General features: G+C 44.7%; 1 protein-coding gene across 2 annotated transcripts in view; it reads right to left on the bottom strand.

The window, feature by feature from the left end:
• Nucleotides 1-19,452, bottom strand: part of LOC119463840 (nuclear factor of activated T-cells 5-like) — a 97,949-nt gene extending 78,497 nt beyond the window's left edge. The window contains exons 1-4 of one of the 2 annotated variants that reach the window (XM_037724662.2): nucleotides 19,237-19,452; nucleotides 14,338-14,430; nucleotides 11,197-11,453; nucleotides 6,106-6,413 (exon numbers count right to left, since the gene is read on the bottom strand). In XM_037724662.2, the coding sequence (XP_037580590.1) occupies nucleotides 6,106-6,413; nucleotides 11,197-11,453; nucleotides 14,338-14,404 (632 nt within the window). In that variant the 5' untranslated portion in view covers nucleotides 14,405-14,430; nucleotides 19,237-19,452. Of the gene's footprint in view, nucleotides 1-6,105; nucleotides 6,414-11,196; nucleotides 11,454-14,337; nucleotides 14,431-19,019; nucleotides 19,165-19,236 lie in introns of those variants that run through there. The other variant, XM_037724678.2, reaches the window with a different exon arrangement.
• Nucleotides 19,453-20,386: the final 934 nt, after the last annotated feature.

Here is a 20,386-nt window from a genome sequence, read left to right as displayed (position 1 = left end):
TGCCGACGTCTCAGCCACGCTACCGTAGCCACGCGTAGAAAATGGCAGTGAACCCTTCTTTCTCCTTTATGCTTCCTCTACTTTGTAGTCACGTGTTGACCTTGCACGCTGCGGCTAAGGCGCAGAGGGAAGCAGCGGCGCTGTCCCAGGCCGGCCAACGAAACTGCCCCACGCCGGCAAACGCCCGCTTCCCGATAACGGCAGAAAACAAAACTTCGGGGAGCTGGCGCCGGGCCGGCTGTAGCGGCGGTGGGCGCGCACGGTGACAGTCGAAAGTGAGGGAGCTACGAGGGAGGGCGAGGGGAGCTACCGAAGCGGCGGAGTTGCATGCCGAGGCGAAATCTGCTTCCCTGCCGCCCTCCTCCATCACATTCCACGATCTCCGCGTGCGCCCTTCGCCGTGCCGGCGCCGCCCGCTCCCTGAAGTTTCGTTTAATGCCGTTATCGTGAAGCGAGCGTTGGCCGGCGTTGGCAGTTTCGTGGCCCTCGCTCGCTATGCGCGCCATGATATTTCACGATTCGCACTCAAGATCCTGGTTTCAGCCTCACTGGCTGTTCGTTCGCACCACGTGCCCTTCTCCTCCACTTCGTCTCTCTTTCTTCCTCGAGCACTCCTTGGGGCGCCCGCTTGAGGGGAGCGTTCGCCGTCTCCGCTGACTTCCGTACTCCCAGGTGGCCGCACTGTAACCGGTATTTCATTTCCCGCAACTGCACTATAAGCGATACGTGTATACATGGAGTGCTATGGGAAAATTAACGGGAGTCTGAAAAGATCGCACTATATCCGGTCCTGCACTATAAGCGGTTACGTTATAAGTGGTCTATACTGTAGTTGTTTTGGGGAAAAGTGCTCTCAAGGAGTTACAGGTGCACTGACGGGAAAATTTTGTAATGTATAATTTTTTTTATTGGATAGCTGTCAACTTGGTAATTCTGCTATAGAGCCTCAATTAATTAATGACATTCTTTTTTTAATTCAACCAGTTCAAGACACATGCCACGTGCTAAGTGGCCTTGGACATGAAAAAGGGGATTATTCACAGCACCAAAACCTGATGTGGCGGTCCTGTGCTATCAGATACCACTGGCAGGAACACACACACACTATGACTATGCTGTCGAAAGCCGAGTCTATTCAGCACTTGACGGGATTAGACAGGAGTGGGTTCCCCTGAGTTTCCGAGAGAAGTGCGTATGTGGAAGGGCCAATTTGGCAGCTTTCGGCGACAAGTTCATTGTATGGCCTCAACAACCACATGGGGCTGATTGGCGCGCTTGCGAGTTGTTTGCAATACCACGTGACCCCCACCTACATATTAGGTGACGTGAATAGTATCCTATTTTACGTCTGAAGTCATGCTGCAATTGGCAAATGTTTTGAACAGATCAATAAAAGGTGCTGTAATTAATTACTTGTGGTGCTCAAGGAACTGAGGCTTCGTTATGGTGTTGACAGCGACCTCAAAAGCAAGAGAGCGGTACACTAAATATTTGTGTCAGTACTCCCTGAACCCCTCGGGGCTTGGTGAAAAAATGCAGTCTGCGGATAAGCATACGCTGCTGTGAAAGTCTCAGCCAAATTTAGCATCCGTGTACGGCGCGTGGAGCTCACAAGTGGAGTGTGAAGTCACATATTTCTGAAACACTCTCTTTTCAAATGACGCCTTCTCCTCAAACTCTTTGAAGCTGTCGGTGGCTTACATATGTCATCATATGCAAGATTCCCATAGACTGCTACTATTGTCTGACTAACTGACGTCAATCAAGAAGGGTGTTTGGATCAGTCTGCTTCTTCCTACTGTCACTGTGTATATTTATTGACGCAGTTTAATAAACAACCTCAAGTAACAAAAAATTTGCTTTCGTAATTTGATAAGACTAACACACTTCCGGAAGAAGCCCATTATCGTCTGCTCATGCCGGCCGTGCCCGGCTGCGTAGGAATTAAACTTTGGCCACCCTGCTTATTGGTGTTGTAGCCGTTGGGTCGCACTAATTTCGATTAGTTTACAACACTCAACTAGCCTGAAATCACGCGAAACTTAAGGTCAGAGTAACACTTGCCAGCGCGTGCTCCCTCCTGCAGGTTGCTCCTAGCTAGACGCCTTGGTAGAAATTGCTTCGTATTGAGCTACAGTAAAACCTCGTTAATACGCTTACGACGTAGTTACGGTTAACACGTAGTTGCTACAGTTCCTCGGCCGAGCCCCCATTGAAACCAATGTATTGGTTTCAATGGGGGCTCCGTCGCGTGTGCGTGTGGACTGCCTTTAACAACAGTTTGCGGCATATGGAATGTACGAGAAAAGCTAAGGAGCTGTGCTGCATCCAACATTAAGAGGTGCCGCTTGAGGGGATCAGCCTTTCCCGAGGTTGAAGAGGCTTTGGGGTTATGGCTGAAAAATGCCACGGCGCAGAACTTGCCAGTCAGCGGCCCCCCGCTCGCCGAAAAGGCAGAAATATTTGCCAGTCAAATGAAGTGCAATAACTTTTCTTGCAGCAACAGTTGGCTAGCAAGGTTTAAAGCGTGCCACAACGTAAGAGCGAGGGTGGTGTGCGGAGAGGCAGCACATGCAGACCACGAAGGTGCTGCATAATGGCAGAATGGGCCGCTGCCGGCGACTCTAGCCAACTACGCCATGGAAGACGTCTTCAATTTGGACGAGTCGGCACTCTTCTACCGACTTCTGCCCAACAGAACGCTGGCGTTCAAGGGCGAAAATTGCACTGGTGGCAAGCATGCCAAAGAAAGGCTGTCGATTGCTTTCGCGGTCAACGCGACAAGAACCCAGAAGCTACCACTGCTTGTTATACTGCTCGCAATGGAGCGCAGCAAGACGTACTCCATCGACATGTTAGGTGCAATACACCTGCTAGCCTACTCGTGGCAGCAGCTGGAGTCCGCCACAGTGGAGAACTGCTTTGCTCGAGCAATGTTCGTTGTCTTCTGCGATGTTCTGCGACAGCCTGCTCACAGAGGTGTTGGAGCGTCAAGGTAGTGCCGAGGCTCTGCAGTTTGAATCCTTCCGTGACCTAGACAGTGACGTGGCAACATCTCCTGACCTAACAGACAGCGAGATTGTCGCCGCTGTTGTGCCTTGTGAAGTTGAAAATGACGAGAACGACGTTGAAGCGGATCCGGATCCAGGTCCGTCCCTGACGGCAGTTGCTGACGCTATGGCTGTGATGAGGGCATTTGCCGAGAAAAAAGGCCTCATGCCGAGGTTGGCCCGCGGTCTCTCAGAATTCGAGGATGCTGTTGTCGCTGCAAGGCCTCCGCGGCGGCAACTGACACTCACCGACTTTTGGTCAATTGCTTCTGAATAAAGCAAGCTGTGTACTGTGAACATTACTCATTACTTTTTTCTCACTTTTGAAAGGTAAGTCGTGGCTAATTCGTGGTTTTTGGTTAACCGGTTAGCACGTATTTTTCCCCACGTCCCCGCCAACTACGTATTAACGAGGTTTTACTGTATCCATCGGTCAAGCTGGTGCAGGACAAAGCTGGTCCGCACCACGAAGCATGGCCAGACTAGAGGTAACACGAACGTGCACTCCAGCCCTGTCGTCCACAAAGCAAACGCTGCGCATATGCACTACAGTTGCATGTAGCTGCGGTCTGCTACATAGCGCAGATACCGCAGGGTGCTGTGACACTGAGAACACTGCAGCTCACTGAGGACAACCTCGTTTGGCACATCGTAAGCACCAAAATCAGAAATAGTGGCATCTATGTGGACATCCAAAATAAAATGTTAACAGTGCGTCACGGTGACGTTCAGTAGGCGGGGCGTGGTGGGCATGCCCCGCTCTACCGTAGCCTTCACACTGCAAGGCATTGAAGAAAGACTGGGAGCACCGCGAAGGGGATCACAGGCGATCTTTGACTGCCAATAACCCCGCTTCTGCTGAATGCATTGAAGTACTTTTGCAGCAAAGTATTTCTGAAATACAGTAAAACCTCGTTAATACGGATTTCACGGGACCGAAAAACATGTCCGAATTAACCGAATGTCGAATTATTGAGGGTATCAAGAAAACAATAAACAAATGTTTACTATGTCAACAAGCTATTATTTACTGAACGAATCAGTAAATTCTGTTGCTATTTTGCACAAATGCAATGCGGAAGCTGCAATTCTCATCTCGTGACTGATTAGCTCTCGCAGCGGTGAAGGCCTCGTGACTTCCTTCACAGCACGGCCGCGGTGCGCGTCTTCACCTGAGACACGCTTTTCACTACCGCGCGCACATCCCGATTATTTTTTCGCCAATGTCACCAGGTCACCGCCCATCTCGATGCAGACGGTGCTCTTCATTCCTCGACAGCTTTGCACTGAGTAAAAACGAAACTATTGTTTGCCGCAACCGCGGCCGCTGTCGACGCGATCATGCACGGCGACCTTGCGGTTCTGAAGGCACTGCACTGAGTCAAAACTAAAGTACTTTTTGCCGCAAGCACTGCGGAAGAAACCGCGGTCGCTATCAACGCGATCATGGATGGCGACTACGCAGTTTTAAAGGCACGCGGCTGACGCGCGTACCGAGTCAAAAAGAACTACTTTTTGCTGCAACCGCTATCGACACGATCATGGATGGCGACTATGCAGTCATGAAGGCATGCGGCCAACGCAGTGCTATGCGCGCCGGCAAACGCAACAATAAAAGCTTTAAAGGCTCAAATAGGCACGAAGCGTTCTGGCGTTTCTGTCATTTCCATACGATTTCCACTGATGGCTATGGAGACGCGAACTCCGTCACTTAGTTTCGGTGGACGCTAACGCCGTTATGGCGTTGCACATTTGCGATGCTCCACGCTCGCCGAGCTCCGAGAGTCGTCCGAATTAACCCGATGTGCGGCCAAATACATCCGAATTAACGAGAGTTTCACTGCATTAAATAATGCATACGCCTGCTGGGACCAAAGGACGTGTCCGAATTAACCCATTTTCCAAATTAACGAGGTTCGAATTAACCAGGTTTTACTGTAGTCTATTTTAAATTCAAATGCATTTCTCAATTTCGATAAAAAGTGGTTCAGGGCCCCTTTAAATAAAAAGAGAGAGACAAATTTGTGCCAGTAGTGCTTCTCCTTTAAATTGAGACATGGAGCTGGAATCCACACACGTCTGCACTGCACTATACCTAGCACCTCTAGCCATGATTATGGCTGCAATTGTGCATCAAAGAAATTGATCTTAACAAGGTAACTGATAAGATGCCTTTGCTTGATGGCTTGCACAATGTACTAGAAATAAAGACAGGTTCCAGTGCGTAAAAAAAATGAAAAGAGGTGCAGTGACAAAGGATGACAAAAAAGATACAGCATTCTACCTTTTCTGTCAACCTTTTGTCACTGCCCCTTCTTTCATTTTTCTTACGCACTGGAACCTGTCTTTTTCTAAATTCCAATTAGGCCAACTCTCTGCCTTAAGTACTAGAATTAACCTGGATTCAGGTTCAATACCCATTCATGTACAAGTGCATCCACAACATGCCTTAGTGCCTTTTCATTAAAGCCACTAGTTTATTATTTATAATGCCCCAGCAACCAATATAGCCGAAAAGGCGAGCACATTCAGCACTTCAATAAAGGAGTACTACAAAGAAATACCAAGTATACTTGTAGATTACATTTTTTAAAAACTAAGTAGGTCAGTTTTACCACGACTGGTAAGCCAGAAAGGAATAAAAAACTGAAAGAAAAGTGGCAAAAACCACCTTGAAATTTCAACAGCAGATCGCTGTGATGTCATGGATTTTGACAGCACTTTCTTGAGATTAGTCAACTCTTTATCTATACAGATATCCCGCTGTGTGCAGAAATAAGCAGAGACTCAACTCTGAAAGTCAGCCAAAATAAGCAACAATACAGTGAAATCTACGATGTCCCACTGATGTCATCGGTGCCAGTTTGGATGCAAAATTAAAAAGGGGGAAGATTGGCTTTAATGTTTTTGGCTAGTTATCGCCATTTTTTTCAAAGGAAATACAAATATAGTTCTGAAAGAATTCTCTGCCAGGCTAGAATGTATGCCCTTTAAACTGCTGTATCAATAAATCCTCCCACACACAGTTCCCCCCCACACAGATCAGTGAACTCACTTGATCAATGCGCGCAGAGCAGTCTGTAGGTTGTGAAAATCTGGACCCGAGCGTGATGCCAAGGGTGTCTCAGATGGTTGTGGGGCATCCCCCAGCGTGGCTTCCTCGGACACAGCGAGAGGTGAGGCTCCCGCCAGGGCCCTGCATGGCGACTGGGGTGGGGGGCTGGCACTGGCACGACTGGATGAAGGGCTGCCAGAGCAAGGGCTGCCCCCCAGTGCACCCAGCCATGACTGCTCCTCCTTCACCGTCATGTGGAGCATGCGCACCAGCATCGAATTGGGCTCGTGCAGCAGACTGCCACTATCCTGAAAGGCACACCAGAGCAGTCAACATCTTGCGCATCATGCCCCCACTCCTAGTATGACAGAAACTGAGACTTTTTTGGCAAGACTCTTGCATGTGGAAACAAAATGCACTAAAGGGAAAAACTTTCATTCACCGAAGCGTAGTATGAAGCTACAAAGGAAATCCAGATGGTGTGTGAAAATGCTACTGCACGCCATGGGAAAGAGTGCACAGGCTAGTGATTTCAGCTGCACTGAGTGTTAACAGATAAAAACAACCAAAATACAGAAAGGCATAAAACTCGACCTCTGCCACAAAGTGACAGATATTCTATCATGAGTTGTCTGGACTAAATGTCTATGTTCTTCCTCCACAATGCTGTACTCCATATTTAAAATTAACCCTGTTCTACAAAAGATTCAGAAGTACCTCTCAGTGCTTTGTACATGCACTATATATGGAGCTCTACCACTTAATTAGGAATAATGCTAATACCTTGGCCTGAACTGTTGCCCTGGCAGTTAGTGCCAATATCATCAGAAGCATGCACTACTTGACTGAGCCACAGTTTCTGTTAGCTCATTTCTGAGCACAGAGTTCAATTTAGGCACACATGCATTATATTTAGCAGTTGACCTCCTTTCCATCACTATATATCAGACAATTATATTTCAATGTTTCATGTTCACTGCGGGAACCTTTGTATTAAGGTCTTTGTAGCATTTCTGGTGGACCACTATGTCAGTTGAGCAATGAAAATTACATTCATCACATCGAAACCTCTAGTAGCAGCAGAAATAGTAAGCAAGGTAAAAGACAAAAACATGAAAAACTGACTAGTGCAAATTGCCAAGGAAATGGGATGCTTTCAAGAAACGTAAGAATTTGAGAGGACTTTTTAGGGACCCCCCCCCTAGCTGGTACATACATACTCAAGCTAAATAAGGAGCGACTACAGGCTGTACTGATGCCTAAGCGAGCAGAAACTGGTAAGGGTTTTACCTTTGGCACAATTTGATGGATTCATGTATTTAGATAATTTGATGGACATCATGTACTTGAAGCACCGCAAGATTCAAATACATGATGTCAATAAGTACAACCTGTTGTGCGACCTTTATATTTATTATTTATTTATTTATTTAGATAAATGCAATGCTCAATGCCAGAGTCCCTGGAAAGGTGTGGAATGCAGCAGCTAGAGAAAATAATTTTAGGTAGTTTGTTTTGTACCACAGAAACGCTTTTGATCATGAGAACATGATGCAGATTTCTCTGAGCGACCCATTGAAGCTAACATACAGGTATAATAAATTACTTGAGGTACATACATTTGGTGATATAGTGAAATACAAGCTTGAAGATGAGAGTTCAAACAATTGAGGTGCTACAGTGGCAGTTGGAACAAGTGGCAGACTGAACAACTTTTGTGATGAGGCATATAATGAATTATATGTAGAATAACCACTCCTATCACTCAAATATTGCCTCCTGTGCCACATTTTCACATGAGAATTTTGTACACCCAATGCTGACATGGCCAAGATATTTTTACCGACTAGCACGTTTAAAACAGGCTGTCGCTTCGCATGTTACTATATTTCATCTTGAGGCATAAATTATCATGGTAGTTTGGCAAGGTGCAATGTTTTTGTTTTGTTTTTTTACCTTCTTTCTTGCTGCCCTTTGACATTTGCATGCTTCACTGTCTTCACCTTGAGGCTTAAGTGCAAGCAGCCTGGTGCCCAAGTTTTGCTTGGGCATCCCATGCTCACTCAACCTATTGCTCATCCACCTGGACCTTCTCTGCTCATTTACTCCATTAGTTTTTGCACACGGAGCAACCATGGCTTCTTCCCGTAGCCTCATGTGCCAGTTGCACAGTGACCATGTGGTTATCCCAGCTGTCACTATGGGTGGTAGTCACTGACTTCCTACACCGAAAGCTTAGGCTGGCAACAAAGTTAAAACCAGTTACCATCAGTAATCAATCAATCAATCAATCAATCAATCAATCAATCAAACATGCACTGTGCACTAAGTGCCCACCAACTTACCATGGTGCATGCTTGCCATCAGCTGGGTCCTTAAAAATAGGCCTAGCAATGAGGCAACTAAGGGAAAACAGTGTTCAGGTGTGGCATGAAAGCTAAGCAATCGTTAAAAACAAAGTTTCACGGCTATGGTGCTTTGCTTACATCAAAATACATTCCTGGGCAAGAGTTTACCAGCAGGAGCTACCATATTTACTCGAATCTAACTGCGCTCTTTTTTCCCGACAAAATGGGTCCAAAAATTGCGTGCGCATTAGAATCGAATACGACCATAAATCTGCGTTACCATATTGCTATCAGCATTTCAATATGGCCGCCTCGTACACGCTTCGAGCTTAGCTGCTGTAGCTAACTCCATGTGCTGTAGTACGTTTGCTTAGGCATTAGTCTACCGTCTGTCTTCCCATTTTCTGCGTTTGCTCTATCAGCATGAAGTGCCAAGTTCATCATTATGCTGCATTTAAAAGGAAAGTTGTATGTGCGGGGACGGACGCAAATCGGGCCGCATCACCGGCGTTCAGAGGACCCTAAACTTGCGTGCGGGACTGGCGCATACAGGAGAGGATTCTCTTTTCTTAGAAAGTTGTATGTGCGGGGACGGACGCAAATCGAGCCGCATCACCGGCGTTCAGAGGACCCTAAACTTGCGTGCGGGACTGGCGCATACAGGAGAGGATTCTCGCCAGCAAATCAACACGGAAGGGTTTCAGTGGACCGAAGCGACGCATTCTGCTATGATCCACTTCGGCGATACGATCGCCTCGGCCCTATCTTGAAAGCGATCTGCGACGGGGAGAGAGTCCGCCGCGCGCTGTGTTTTCGCCGCTTATAGTTGGCGTTGAACCGAGAGGCGTGCTAGCATGAAGGTCAATACACTCGCCACTGTGCCGCGCTCCGTCACCCCAACGTTTTGACAGCGAGTTTCCGCGGTCATCGAGTGAGATGTGTTCATGTTTTCTAGTGCGCGTGTGACCCCTTGCTTGTTAATTTAGTTAGTAAGCGAATGTTTACAAGTTCATCCGGCCGATAAAACTACTATCCTTACTCCGTACAGCTGTCTACTAATTTGCTATCGCAATCGACGCTTTGTCCTTTCGGGCAGAACTGCGACTTTTTTTTTTTTATTATTCCTCACAACATAGTGCATTGAGAGTAAATCTTTTTTTTCCAAATGAGAGAAAGTTGTATTTCTGTATGAAAACATGAGGTGCGCTATACTGTAATGGATTTTTTTCTCTCTCTCTCGTCATGGAAAATGGGTGCGCGTTACAATCGAGCAAATATGGTATAGCGCCATTGGGCGAATTGCTTGTACTGATCGTGAGGCTCTCACATTCGCTAGGTACAGGTGCTGCAGGCGGTGATAAGCATGATGGCTCAATAGGTGCTGTCCAAATCGTATGCTTAGAGCAATGGCTACCTCAGAGTAATAGAAGCCAATGGTACATAGCCTGCGGCATTGAAAGAAGGCGGAGATATAAGCAGGTATGGTTCTGCGTTATGGTGTATCATTTTTCACAGGAGTAAAACAGGTCAGAATGCCAGGAGTTAGTCCCATGTTCGATCCCGGGATGAAACTGTGAAGTTTTCTTTCCGAGATATCCGTATGGGTTTCCTTGTAGCTTCGTGCTACAGTCGGGGCGATAATTTTTTTTTTTATGTAACCTCCTCCACCTTGCGGGAATCTGCAGAACTGATTTGCCATATGGGACAAACTACATGCATGCAAAGTTTTTTTATTTAATTTTATTTGCATGCCCCATCTAACCCAGTTTGGGGTAGTGGGAGTGGTCAGCACGAGCACAGTGCAATGCTCGTGCTTCTCCTTGGAGACATTGCCTCGCTGATCATGGTAATCCCGGCACCAGGTAAGTATATTTACATATACTGCTATCTCATTATGAGGAGGCTTAAGGCTAGGGAAATTATTGGGCAGGAACTTGTGCTACCCAGGGTTGGCTCCTCCCGATATTGAACATGTTGCATTTTGGCATAGCATTGGGGCAATTTTCCCTACAATTTGTAGTTTCACATAGTGCATTGATGATAGAATGCAGATTGGGGCAAATGGCACAGTACTCCCACCACTTGATTGTGCTTCATACCAATTCCTGTCCCTGGCGATGGAAAGAACCTTGTGGAGGTCTCTACGTGCAACAGTAAAAGACCACGTGCTGCACACTAGACTGGTTAGGCTATCCGCGTTCATGCAGCACTGCACTACACATGCCCGAATTATGCTACCAGGTGTTACACCAGACTGAAAACACAGTTTGGAATGTACAGTCAGCCACAAATGCTTACGGACCACGGCATTTAAAAAAACATTCAATTTCCAACCAGCCTGCAACAGTAGTCAGTAAAAGCAAACATCACAATGTTGTTCGCACATACTGGTAGAGGCTGTACATGCGAATACTAGGCTGCGTTGTGAGGCTGCACAGATATTCAGCCTTTTCTTAGATTTCGTGTTCCGTATAATTTTGTGGTCGACTGTACTATGACAAGACGAAAGCACAGCATGTAAGTTACTTTACCTAAGTTATCCGATTACAAACAAGCATTAAAGGATGAGGACAGCAAGGAAGGCATACACAAATTCACTCTCTTTGTCTGTTAGCATTTACATCCGATAGTCCAAAACAAACTCATGATCCCCACTTTTAGATGATCCACTTTTTGTAGCTAAAAAAAAAGAAAGAATGGCAGCTAGCTGTAACTACAAGCATTCCAGGCAGGTATCACAAACCTGAGCGATGTCTCGTACAGTAGAAGACACAGAATCGTCATGCTGGTTCGTCGTGTCCAAAGTGCAGTCAAGTGTACTGAGATTAGACTCCATCCTGTGGGACTGCTCACACAATGCACTTGCAAGCTCACTCAGTTCCGAATAGGGTAAATCTCGGTAAGATGATACTGGATCGTAATTCACTGGCTGACCAGACAGCTGGCCATAGTGCTCTTCCTTTACACCTGATGATACTGGTCCTATTGGCACCTGAGACCCTGCATACACACACAAGACCACATTTGAAAAAAACATTATGAACTACCTCCAGAATGTATAACAATTCACAACAGTGATTAAAAGCACATCAGAGCAAGAAATAACAAGCATAATGAACAAGAAAATAGCCTTCTACTTTAACTTAAATTTTTTTACCCAATGTTACCAAGCAAGTATTTCCCTAGCTGTGTCACCAATGCTGTAAGGAATCATGAGAATGTATAGGGACTGTACAGCACCTAGAGGGGGCACAGTGGCAGATCACGAATGGCCAGTCCAGCATTACATTGCATACATGTTGCTTGCTGCCTCTACTAACCCTGTATTTTCCAATGTGCAATCATGACTTTTGCATACACAATCAATAGTTCCCACCGTCTTGACATTGCAGGGACCTTAAGAGCTAAAAACAACCAAACAAATAAAACTGGGCAAAATAAACTGCTTTGCATGCCTCCTGGAAAACAATGAAGATTCTTAATATAGCATTCTAAAATGTTCATGTCTACAGGTAGTAACCCCTTGCTTCAACACTGCCATAATGTGTTTTTAAAACAGGCAGTAGATGCTTGTGACCTGGTTAATATACAATGTCAGTTTAGGCGCATAAATGCAGGCACAGTCTTGGAATGTGAACTATAAGCGTGACAAGCATGAAGCTGTGCTAGCGCACATCAGCACAACATCGAAACAGACTAGCAAAGCTAATGTGCATTGCAATACTTGTGGCATGCACATTACATTGCAGCAAAGTCAGTACAGGCATAGTCCATAACAAGCATAAAGGCACCTGCGTTGAAAGCTGCCAGCGCAGTTTTGCAGCACTGTCCTCACTTATTGCGCATCAACTACCAGCTGCAAAGGCTTGATATCATGTATACATCAAACAATTGGGAAGAGCAGAGTTTCGTAGCTGCAGTTTTTCTTGTTGGTATGCAAACTGGTTAGCATTTCATCTGCATGCAAGCTAAATGTCCCTGTACATGTGATAGCTGAATAAGCCGTATGATGGTAAGCCGTAAAGCATAGATGTAGCAGATGACAAGAAGTAAGCACAACACTCACACATTGTGATTAAAGCCTTGTAATCACAAATGCTTGCAGATATCCATCTGCTGTAACGACACTGCGGTATTCTCTAGTCGAAGTACACTCAGTGACAGCTGTAGCTGGTGACGTAATGTTAGAGGGGGTTATGAATTCTAAGCTTAATTTTCTTTGTCAACTTTTGCATTCTGGCATCTTTCAAAGAGCTTCAGAGCAGTTTTCCAAGCAATGAACTTTTTTTCCATCCATGCTCTTCAAAGGTTCTTATCCATCCATGTCCTCAGTTCCATCCACAACTTCAAAAGTTGTTTTACTTAGAATGTGGATGCCATGCATTGAAAGACTTAATTTTTATTTACATTCACACATTTTAATTCAGTGTCATCAAAATTCAACATATGTAATAGGGAAAATAGAACTGCAGCTAATGAGCCTACAGCAAATCTGAACACCAAGACCCATCCCTCATCATTTAAATGAGATCAATTTTTAAGGAACTTAACATCGTAAGAGTATTTCTTGTTGGGCTATTTGGTTAAACACGGCCATTAGAAGAGGGGTACAAATTGACCAGCATACACAAGAGAAAAACATACCAAACGAGCATTTGAATACAGCACACTAAAAACTTGCTCATCTTGTCTGTCCGTCTCTGTATATGTGTATCAATTTGCATTCTCTTCTAATAACCAGACACCGACAATCCGGTTCCTGCTCAAGTGTGATGCCAACACTTTCTCTCTAGGCAATAATTTGCTTAATTTATGCAAAAAGTTCACAAAGAGAGCTTTGTTGACAGCATGAATGCTGCCCTTGCTTGCAGTCATCTGCTACATCTAGCACACGAGTTAACTTGACAGCATGCCAGGGTGGTACCACCATTTTGCTGCATGCTCCCTATAGCAAAACACAGCGTCTTATTCCAGCCGTTGCTACACTGTGACAATACAGCAGGTGCAGAGTTCACAAAGAAAGCTGAGTCATGTGTTCAGATTTTCTGCCACGTCAACAGCCTTTGAGAGCTCAATACAAATTTGCTCATGTGATGGTGAGAATTTAATACTAATAATAATAATAAGCATTTAATAGTGATCCGGGTGACAACATAGGCAGAGCACCAATCGAACCACTGACGAAGCATCAAAAGGAAAAGAATCCAGATAGAGTTGTTCCCGGCTTTAGTTCTCGCATTTAAAAACTGCTGAGGTATGAATATGGCTCATGCGCTGTGTAAACAAAATAGAATACCAAGATGCATGCAAAATAGAATGTTATCATTACTCCTCAAATCACAGTTGTTGCACAAAAAGTACAACCTACATAGCCCAAATGGTGAAGAAAATACTGGGTAACACACATAAGTCTTCATGCAAATCAATATTCATTTCCTTTATCACAATCACATAGTAGCCGCTCTGATAATTACTGAATTGACTTTTTTCTTTGTTTTATTAGCATATGGTATTACTGTTGTATTATACACCAAGCAGATGCAGTGTATTTTGTATTATCTTTGTATTTGATGTACTTGTTTCATTGTTTCCCCCAATAATGCCCATGAGGGTGCTGTAGAAATTTGTATAAGTAAATAAATAAATAAATAAATAAATAAATGACTTATGCATGCACTTCAGTTATCACAAGTGCTCAGTTCAAGTGATCAGTTCTCATTGCTTGGCTGCTCACTACAATTCTGTGCAACAGGGTTTGCTTCAGCCATTATCCAGGCTTAAATGGTTCACACCAAATGCCCAGCCCTATATTGCTACTCAAACAAAATAGGTTGCTTGAGATGACTGCACTAGTTCTGTGGCAAATAAAAAAGCACAAGCTTACCTTTTGAGATGTAGTCAGATGGCAAGTTACTCGTATCAGCTTGGGGGCGGTTGGTGATCTTGCCCATGTCAACATTTGGAGAGGTTCAAACAGCTGAGAAATAAAGAAGGGGGGGGGGGGGGGTGGAAAGGAAAAACAACAACAAAAAACTCAGTAAAAAACCAACACTTTATTTCTAAAAAGATTTAGTACATTCACATCGATAAACATATCTGACTGGGGGAACCAGCACAATGTACTTAAATATGCTGAAAACAGGACGAAGGTTAAGGCCATTTGAATGTGTTGACATATGCCTCAAAATGTAAGTCAGAAAATAGATGCTCAGTGAATTAAACTGGAGTGGTCTTGAGCAAGTTTCATATAGCCTGCAAAAAGTAAGTGTACAAGTATGAGTTATTGAATCCAGGCAGCAAATTGCATTGGTAAAACGCCTCCCATCTAATGAGTATGCACTCCTAAATTGCAGTGGCTACACATCATGTAGGTAAAAATTAATTTGACCTAGTTAATGCCAGCCTAACAAAAACATTTCTGCAAACAAAATTTAGCACTTTTATCATAACCATATTGAAGCCACATTACACAAATAGTGGGATACCTACATGTGAGAATACCTACAGGTAAGTATTAAAAACCTTTCCTGGACAGCACTTAGGAGTGACAGGGATGACGGAGAGGCTTGAATTATAGCCAATAATTTTTTTTTTAAATATTTTCCACAAAAGCTTATTTACTGCGAGATTCGTAGTGTTGCCTGAATTATTTGTGCATACAATGCTGCAGCAGTTTCACACTCCTCTATTAACTCTGCCAAGAGGCATTGAGAATGTATAGCAAGGCCGATAAATAGGTCACTTCCCTAATTATTCTCTTGGACAATATGCACTAGAAAGGCATAGATAAGCAGGCTGACTGTGTGGCTGCTCAAAGAGGTCTCGTGCCTGTAAACAAGCTTCTGATCTGTGGCTGCATCACTCAACAGCACGCCTGGCAACAGAAGTGGCGAGTCCCGCCACCTCAGGCGTATTTACTAGCGACCCGTTATCTGGTTGACCAGAAAACATAAACACCAGACGAAAGACATTGCCGTGACAATGAACTCCTGGCAGTACTGGAAGCTGGTCGCTCTCATGCATGCTCAGGGGGCCTCACTTGTACTTTGCTCACAAAAAGTTTGGCAAAGAGTGAGATACCACAGAATGAAGCCTATCTGGCTAGGAGAGGGAAAGAGGCACCCTGTGCTAACATTGCCAAAGCACTTTCAGATTGGAGAGCTGTCTTGGCACATCCACGAGACGAGGGTTTACACAGCTGACTGAGCGCTACGCTAGTTGTAAAAGTGAGGCACTTAAAACGTGGGCCCAGTGCTGGCTTTCGAACAGCTAGAACACAAGAAGCATAAAACTTGACTAGAAACTGAAGAAAGAAATCAAGCTGTAGAATTATACGTAAAAAAAAAAAAGAAACTGCAAGCACATGTAAAATGTAAGCAGTGCCAATTATAGCAACCAACCCCTAAAAATGAGTAGGCTGAGTATTTCCAATTCAATCAAACTGGGCAAAGGCAGGTTAAAACTAACAAGTTTAAAAAAAATATCTTCTAAAATGTTTTAGCAACCGACAGTTCCATATTGTGTAAACAAATCATGTGTACTCATAAAGCCACTGTGAAGTAGTGCTTATCCATAGTAGTTTAGCTTGTAATATGCGACTATGATCATGTTTCCCCATGGTTGTATTAACACAATGCTTCTCATAGCAAAAATAATAAAATAAGTTCTCATAGCACTGGTTACTGATGCCATGTGTAAAGTAGCTTTGATTCATAAGTGTACTGGCATGAGCATGTATATAAAAAATAAAATATTAAATTCGCACATATATGCAACTTCGTGCACAAAGGCACTGGAAAAACTTCAAAATAAATCCCAAGTCAACAGAAGAAAGAGTATGTTCAGGCAATGGAATCTCACCACACAGATCGAAAGTTAATATGCCTCGCTCTACAGCTGATACTTGCAAACAAGAATGTTGCTCGTCCACATGGTCACAAGCTTTCTGCGCAATTGCTAATAAGACCTAAAGAATGTGACAGACAAACTCCAACAAACAAGAATGCCCAAAAGCCTTGGGTCAACTGACAAGACCCCAGCTGTGCCCACTCAAGCACCACAAGTATGTGCAGTGGCATCCCAGCCATCACCACTCAGTCTCCATCACTTTAGTGGTAAGGATAAAAGAAACAGGACTCCACAGATAGCCCCAGCCTTATCAGAAGAGGCTTCCTCCAAGCACATGATGTGGCACCAGAGACAAGATTACAATGATGGGCAAAAGACAAACAACGAAAACAGCACAGACTGCCACCCAAGCCACACCATACTACATGGTTGTCCCTTATGCGGCCAATGACACTATCCGGAAGCAAATCGGCAGTTGCTACTACTGACATACGACAAGGAAAAAAAAAGCAAGAAAGAAAGCATGCCCAACAAGCAGAACCACGCAACATTTCCATATATGCTTTCCGAAGTTCTCAACTTGCGAAGTTATTCTTTAGTTGCAAGATACATCGGACAAGGAAGAAAAAAAAGCAAGAAAGAAAGCATGTAACAAGTAGAACCACGCAACATTTCCACATATGCTTTACGAAGTTCTCAACTCGCGAAGTTATTCTTTAGCTGCAAGATAACTTTTTTAAAGTGCATTTATTTTCTTCACTTGAACACTATGAAACTGTGACTGCACGAGAGTTTTGTTGCATAAACTGTAGACATAACTTTAGTCCCCACATGCAAATAAAAGTCTAAACTTTCTTGTCTAGTAGCTGTGGAAACCTGAATTAGGCCTGGTCTCAACAAACTTCACCAACACAACAGTAAGCTAAGTTGGCAAGCTGAAGAATAAGTAAAAAAAAAAAGAAAAACTTAGAAGTTGGTACACTTAATCTATATATATATATATATATATATATATATATATATATATATATACTGATTAAATTTTGTGCCTGCATGCAAAAACAAGATGACAGCAAGATGTTTCATACTAGTGTCACACATGCACTTTCGACCACGATGGGCTCATCTGCGCAACCTACGGATGGGAGCCAATCGTGATCGAAGTGCCCAGTGTGACCGGGGTTTCCGTGCTGTCCGAGATTACTCTTGAAATTAAACAGAAGCATTGGTTCAAATACATTTCTAGTTAACCTATAAATGATTTGACCAGGAATTGAGTTCCCCCCCCCCCCCCCTTTTTTTTTTTCAACCCTCACGGATCCAAATAAAGATCAATAGCACAGGAAACAAATGAAACCTAAAATGCGAGCAAGTGCTAATGATTTTCTTTTCCATGAAACCTTTCCTGGAAGTCATAGTTATGACATGCTACAAGTAATTATTCATAGCTGATGGTTGTCATTAGAGCAACAAAGTGCAAAAAAAAAAAAAAAAAAAAAAAAAGGTCTCCTGATTTTGACAGTTCCTTTGCTGCTTTCATAAAAGTAAAGAGCCATGCAGTTTTTATCAGAGTACAACCAGCGCCTCCTGGTACAACCAGGTACAACCAGGCACTGGTATAACGCATTTGTTACAGTTAATATACTGCAATGTCGTATTTCGTTGGAGATCTTATGTTACGACTAAACGGGAGTAAAAAAAAAAAAAAATGCTAGAGAAAAAGCAATGCTAGCTCGCTCGTAAGAGAAGTTTACGAGCTTGTTAACAACGCACTCCACTTGACGTTTCTTGACTGTAAACAGTGTCAGGCCGCTCCAAAGCATCCTAAGCAAGCAGTGCAGCTTGTGCAGCTGCGGGGCTCTTCACCCCGTATCGCTTTATTGCGGACGGTTGTTGCCCTCCTGATATTCTGACATAACACGAACCATTAAAAGAGTGCCCCGTCCCGTATACGTACTTTCGCCCTCGTTGTAGGGTGACTTATCCCCGATTAGTTAACATGTCATCGCTGTTCAGGAACCTAGCGATACGATATGACAAGCACACAGGACAGGACGCCGAACATCCATCGGAAGCTCGAAGGCGACAGACGTAATAAGAAACGCGTTCGATCGCTGCATTTCCTGTCCGTGCGCCAAGACAACAGCCGAGCAAAAACAGAGCAACACGACGCGTCACCACACTTCGCTTGACTCGGCTTGCAAGGGAGATGGAGCGTGATCAAAAAGTGCTTCGGGCGAGAATCTTAGCGCTAGACGCTTCTACACTTAACACTTATCGCAGATAGCAACACCGCGAGATTAAAAAACGTGACGGAAGATCGAGTAAAAGGGGCATATCGAACACTGCTTCTGTTTTCCTGTTTTTCTCAGCTCACGGTTCGCGTATGTGATTGTTCTGCGGCAACTAGACCAAAGGAGCTCGGAGAGCCACCATAAATAGCGGAACGAACCAAAAAACCACGCAGAAAAAGAAATAGAAGAACATGGATAGCTAAATGCACAAGCAACCAAGCAGAAAAGAGAACGCAGACCCGTCACAGCCACGATTCCTATTTTGAGACAAGGAGGTAACATCCCGACTCATTAGACAAAACTGTTCGTTCACAACGAAGTTACTGGATAAATCCTTCCTGCAAATTCATAGCTGAACGTCAAGAACGCCAGCACAGTCATACACATAACAACACAGGTCAACTCGAGCAGACGCAAACCTTACCACTTCTTGTATGTGACCTGTACGGACTCTCATGGCAAACGAAGTGAGGCAGCATCGACAGCAATTACAACAAACACTCATAAGTTCGGGAGTGTTTGTTGCTGAGTGCAACGTAGCAGGACTAGGCGGCCTCATTCAAGCAAAAATAACCAATATCAATATAGTTATTGCTACGAGGCTCGACGCCATTATGGGTCAAGATCCCAGAAACCCTCACCTCCAATCCACGCGAGCGACGCGCAGTTCCTTCCCTGATGTCGTCTTCTTCTCGATATCGTGACACAGTATTCCAAATTTTGGCTTTCATGTAATCAGGTTATGTAGGGCGATCGGAAACTCTAATATAAAAACAAAACCGCTCCGTCGCGCGGTAACAAACAGGAGGATTGAGGTTATGCAGCCGTCTGCCTGAAACTGCCTCTGCGCATGCGTCATACTCTCTCTCTCTTGCGTTTTCCTTTCCTACCCTGTGCTTCTTTTCCTTTGTATTTTTCTGTTATCTGGTCACATGACTTGCTGCGGGCGAAGTCGGCGTAGCCGAAGTGTCGGGTGCTGGTTTGGCGTTCGGCTTGGTCGCTGCTTCCGGATACGCGTCGGTCGGCGTGCTCCGAGCGGCGCGGTCAGATAGCTTGATAGTCTGGAAGTCTGGGAGCCTGGACTCCCCCCAGCCCCCGATTTAGGCGCTGCCCTCTGCCTACATATGCTCAAGGTGGCTGGCATTGTACGACACGAGTTTTGTCGGCCGTATTACTAAAGGGACTGAAGAGATCGCACACTTGTTTGCTGTCTTGATGCTAATGCCTTTTCGCGCTTGGTCAGTGGTCAGAGCGACGGTCCGTTTACGTTATCAATGGGATCAGCCGGCCGTGAGCGGTGCAAAATAAGACTAGTACAGAATAAAGCATAACGCATCGCTACAAAATACCGGCCCTGGTGCTCCGAAATGATTTTACACATTGACATTTTAATAGCTGAGCTCCGAGCTCTGTACGTAGAAATGTAAAGCTTCCATCGTCTGCTACTGGTGCTTGGAAGCAGTGCCAGGGGCACCCCGGTCACGTGCCTTCCCCGAAATTTCTGGGTTAGGACGTGGCCTGCCCCCCTTCACTCTCCCCGTCCCCGGTCAAGTGCGTGATATGCCCCCCCCCCCCCCCCCCCCCCCGGAAACATTTCTGGCTACGTTACTGCGTGGAAACGTACTTCGAAAATGAACAGCAGAAATGTTTGTTTAAACAAATAAAATGTGAGGTATTACAGGTGTTATTACAGCTACCACTAAGAGTGCATTTAGGCTCAGCGAGTGAACCAAATCAGTGGCTCGGCGTTCTTGCACACACGTGAGCTGATACATGCGCGCCCTCATCGTG

This window comes from Dermacentor silvarum, chromosome 1, assembly GCF_013339745.2.
Source record: "Dermacentor silvarum isolate Dsil-2018 chromosome 1, BIME_Dsil_1.4, whole genome shotgun sequence".
Taxonomy (NCBI): Eukaryota; Metazoa; Arthropoda; class Arachnida; order Ixodida; family Ixodidae; genus Dermacentor; species Dermacentor silvarum.
This window is presented reverse-complemented; position numbering and strand designations above follow the sequence as displayed.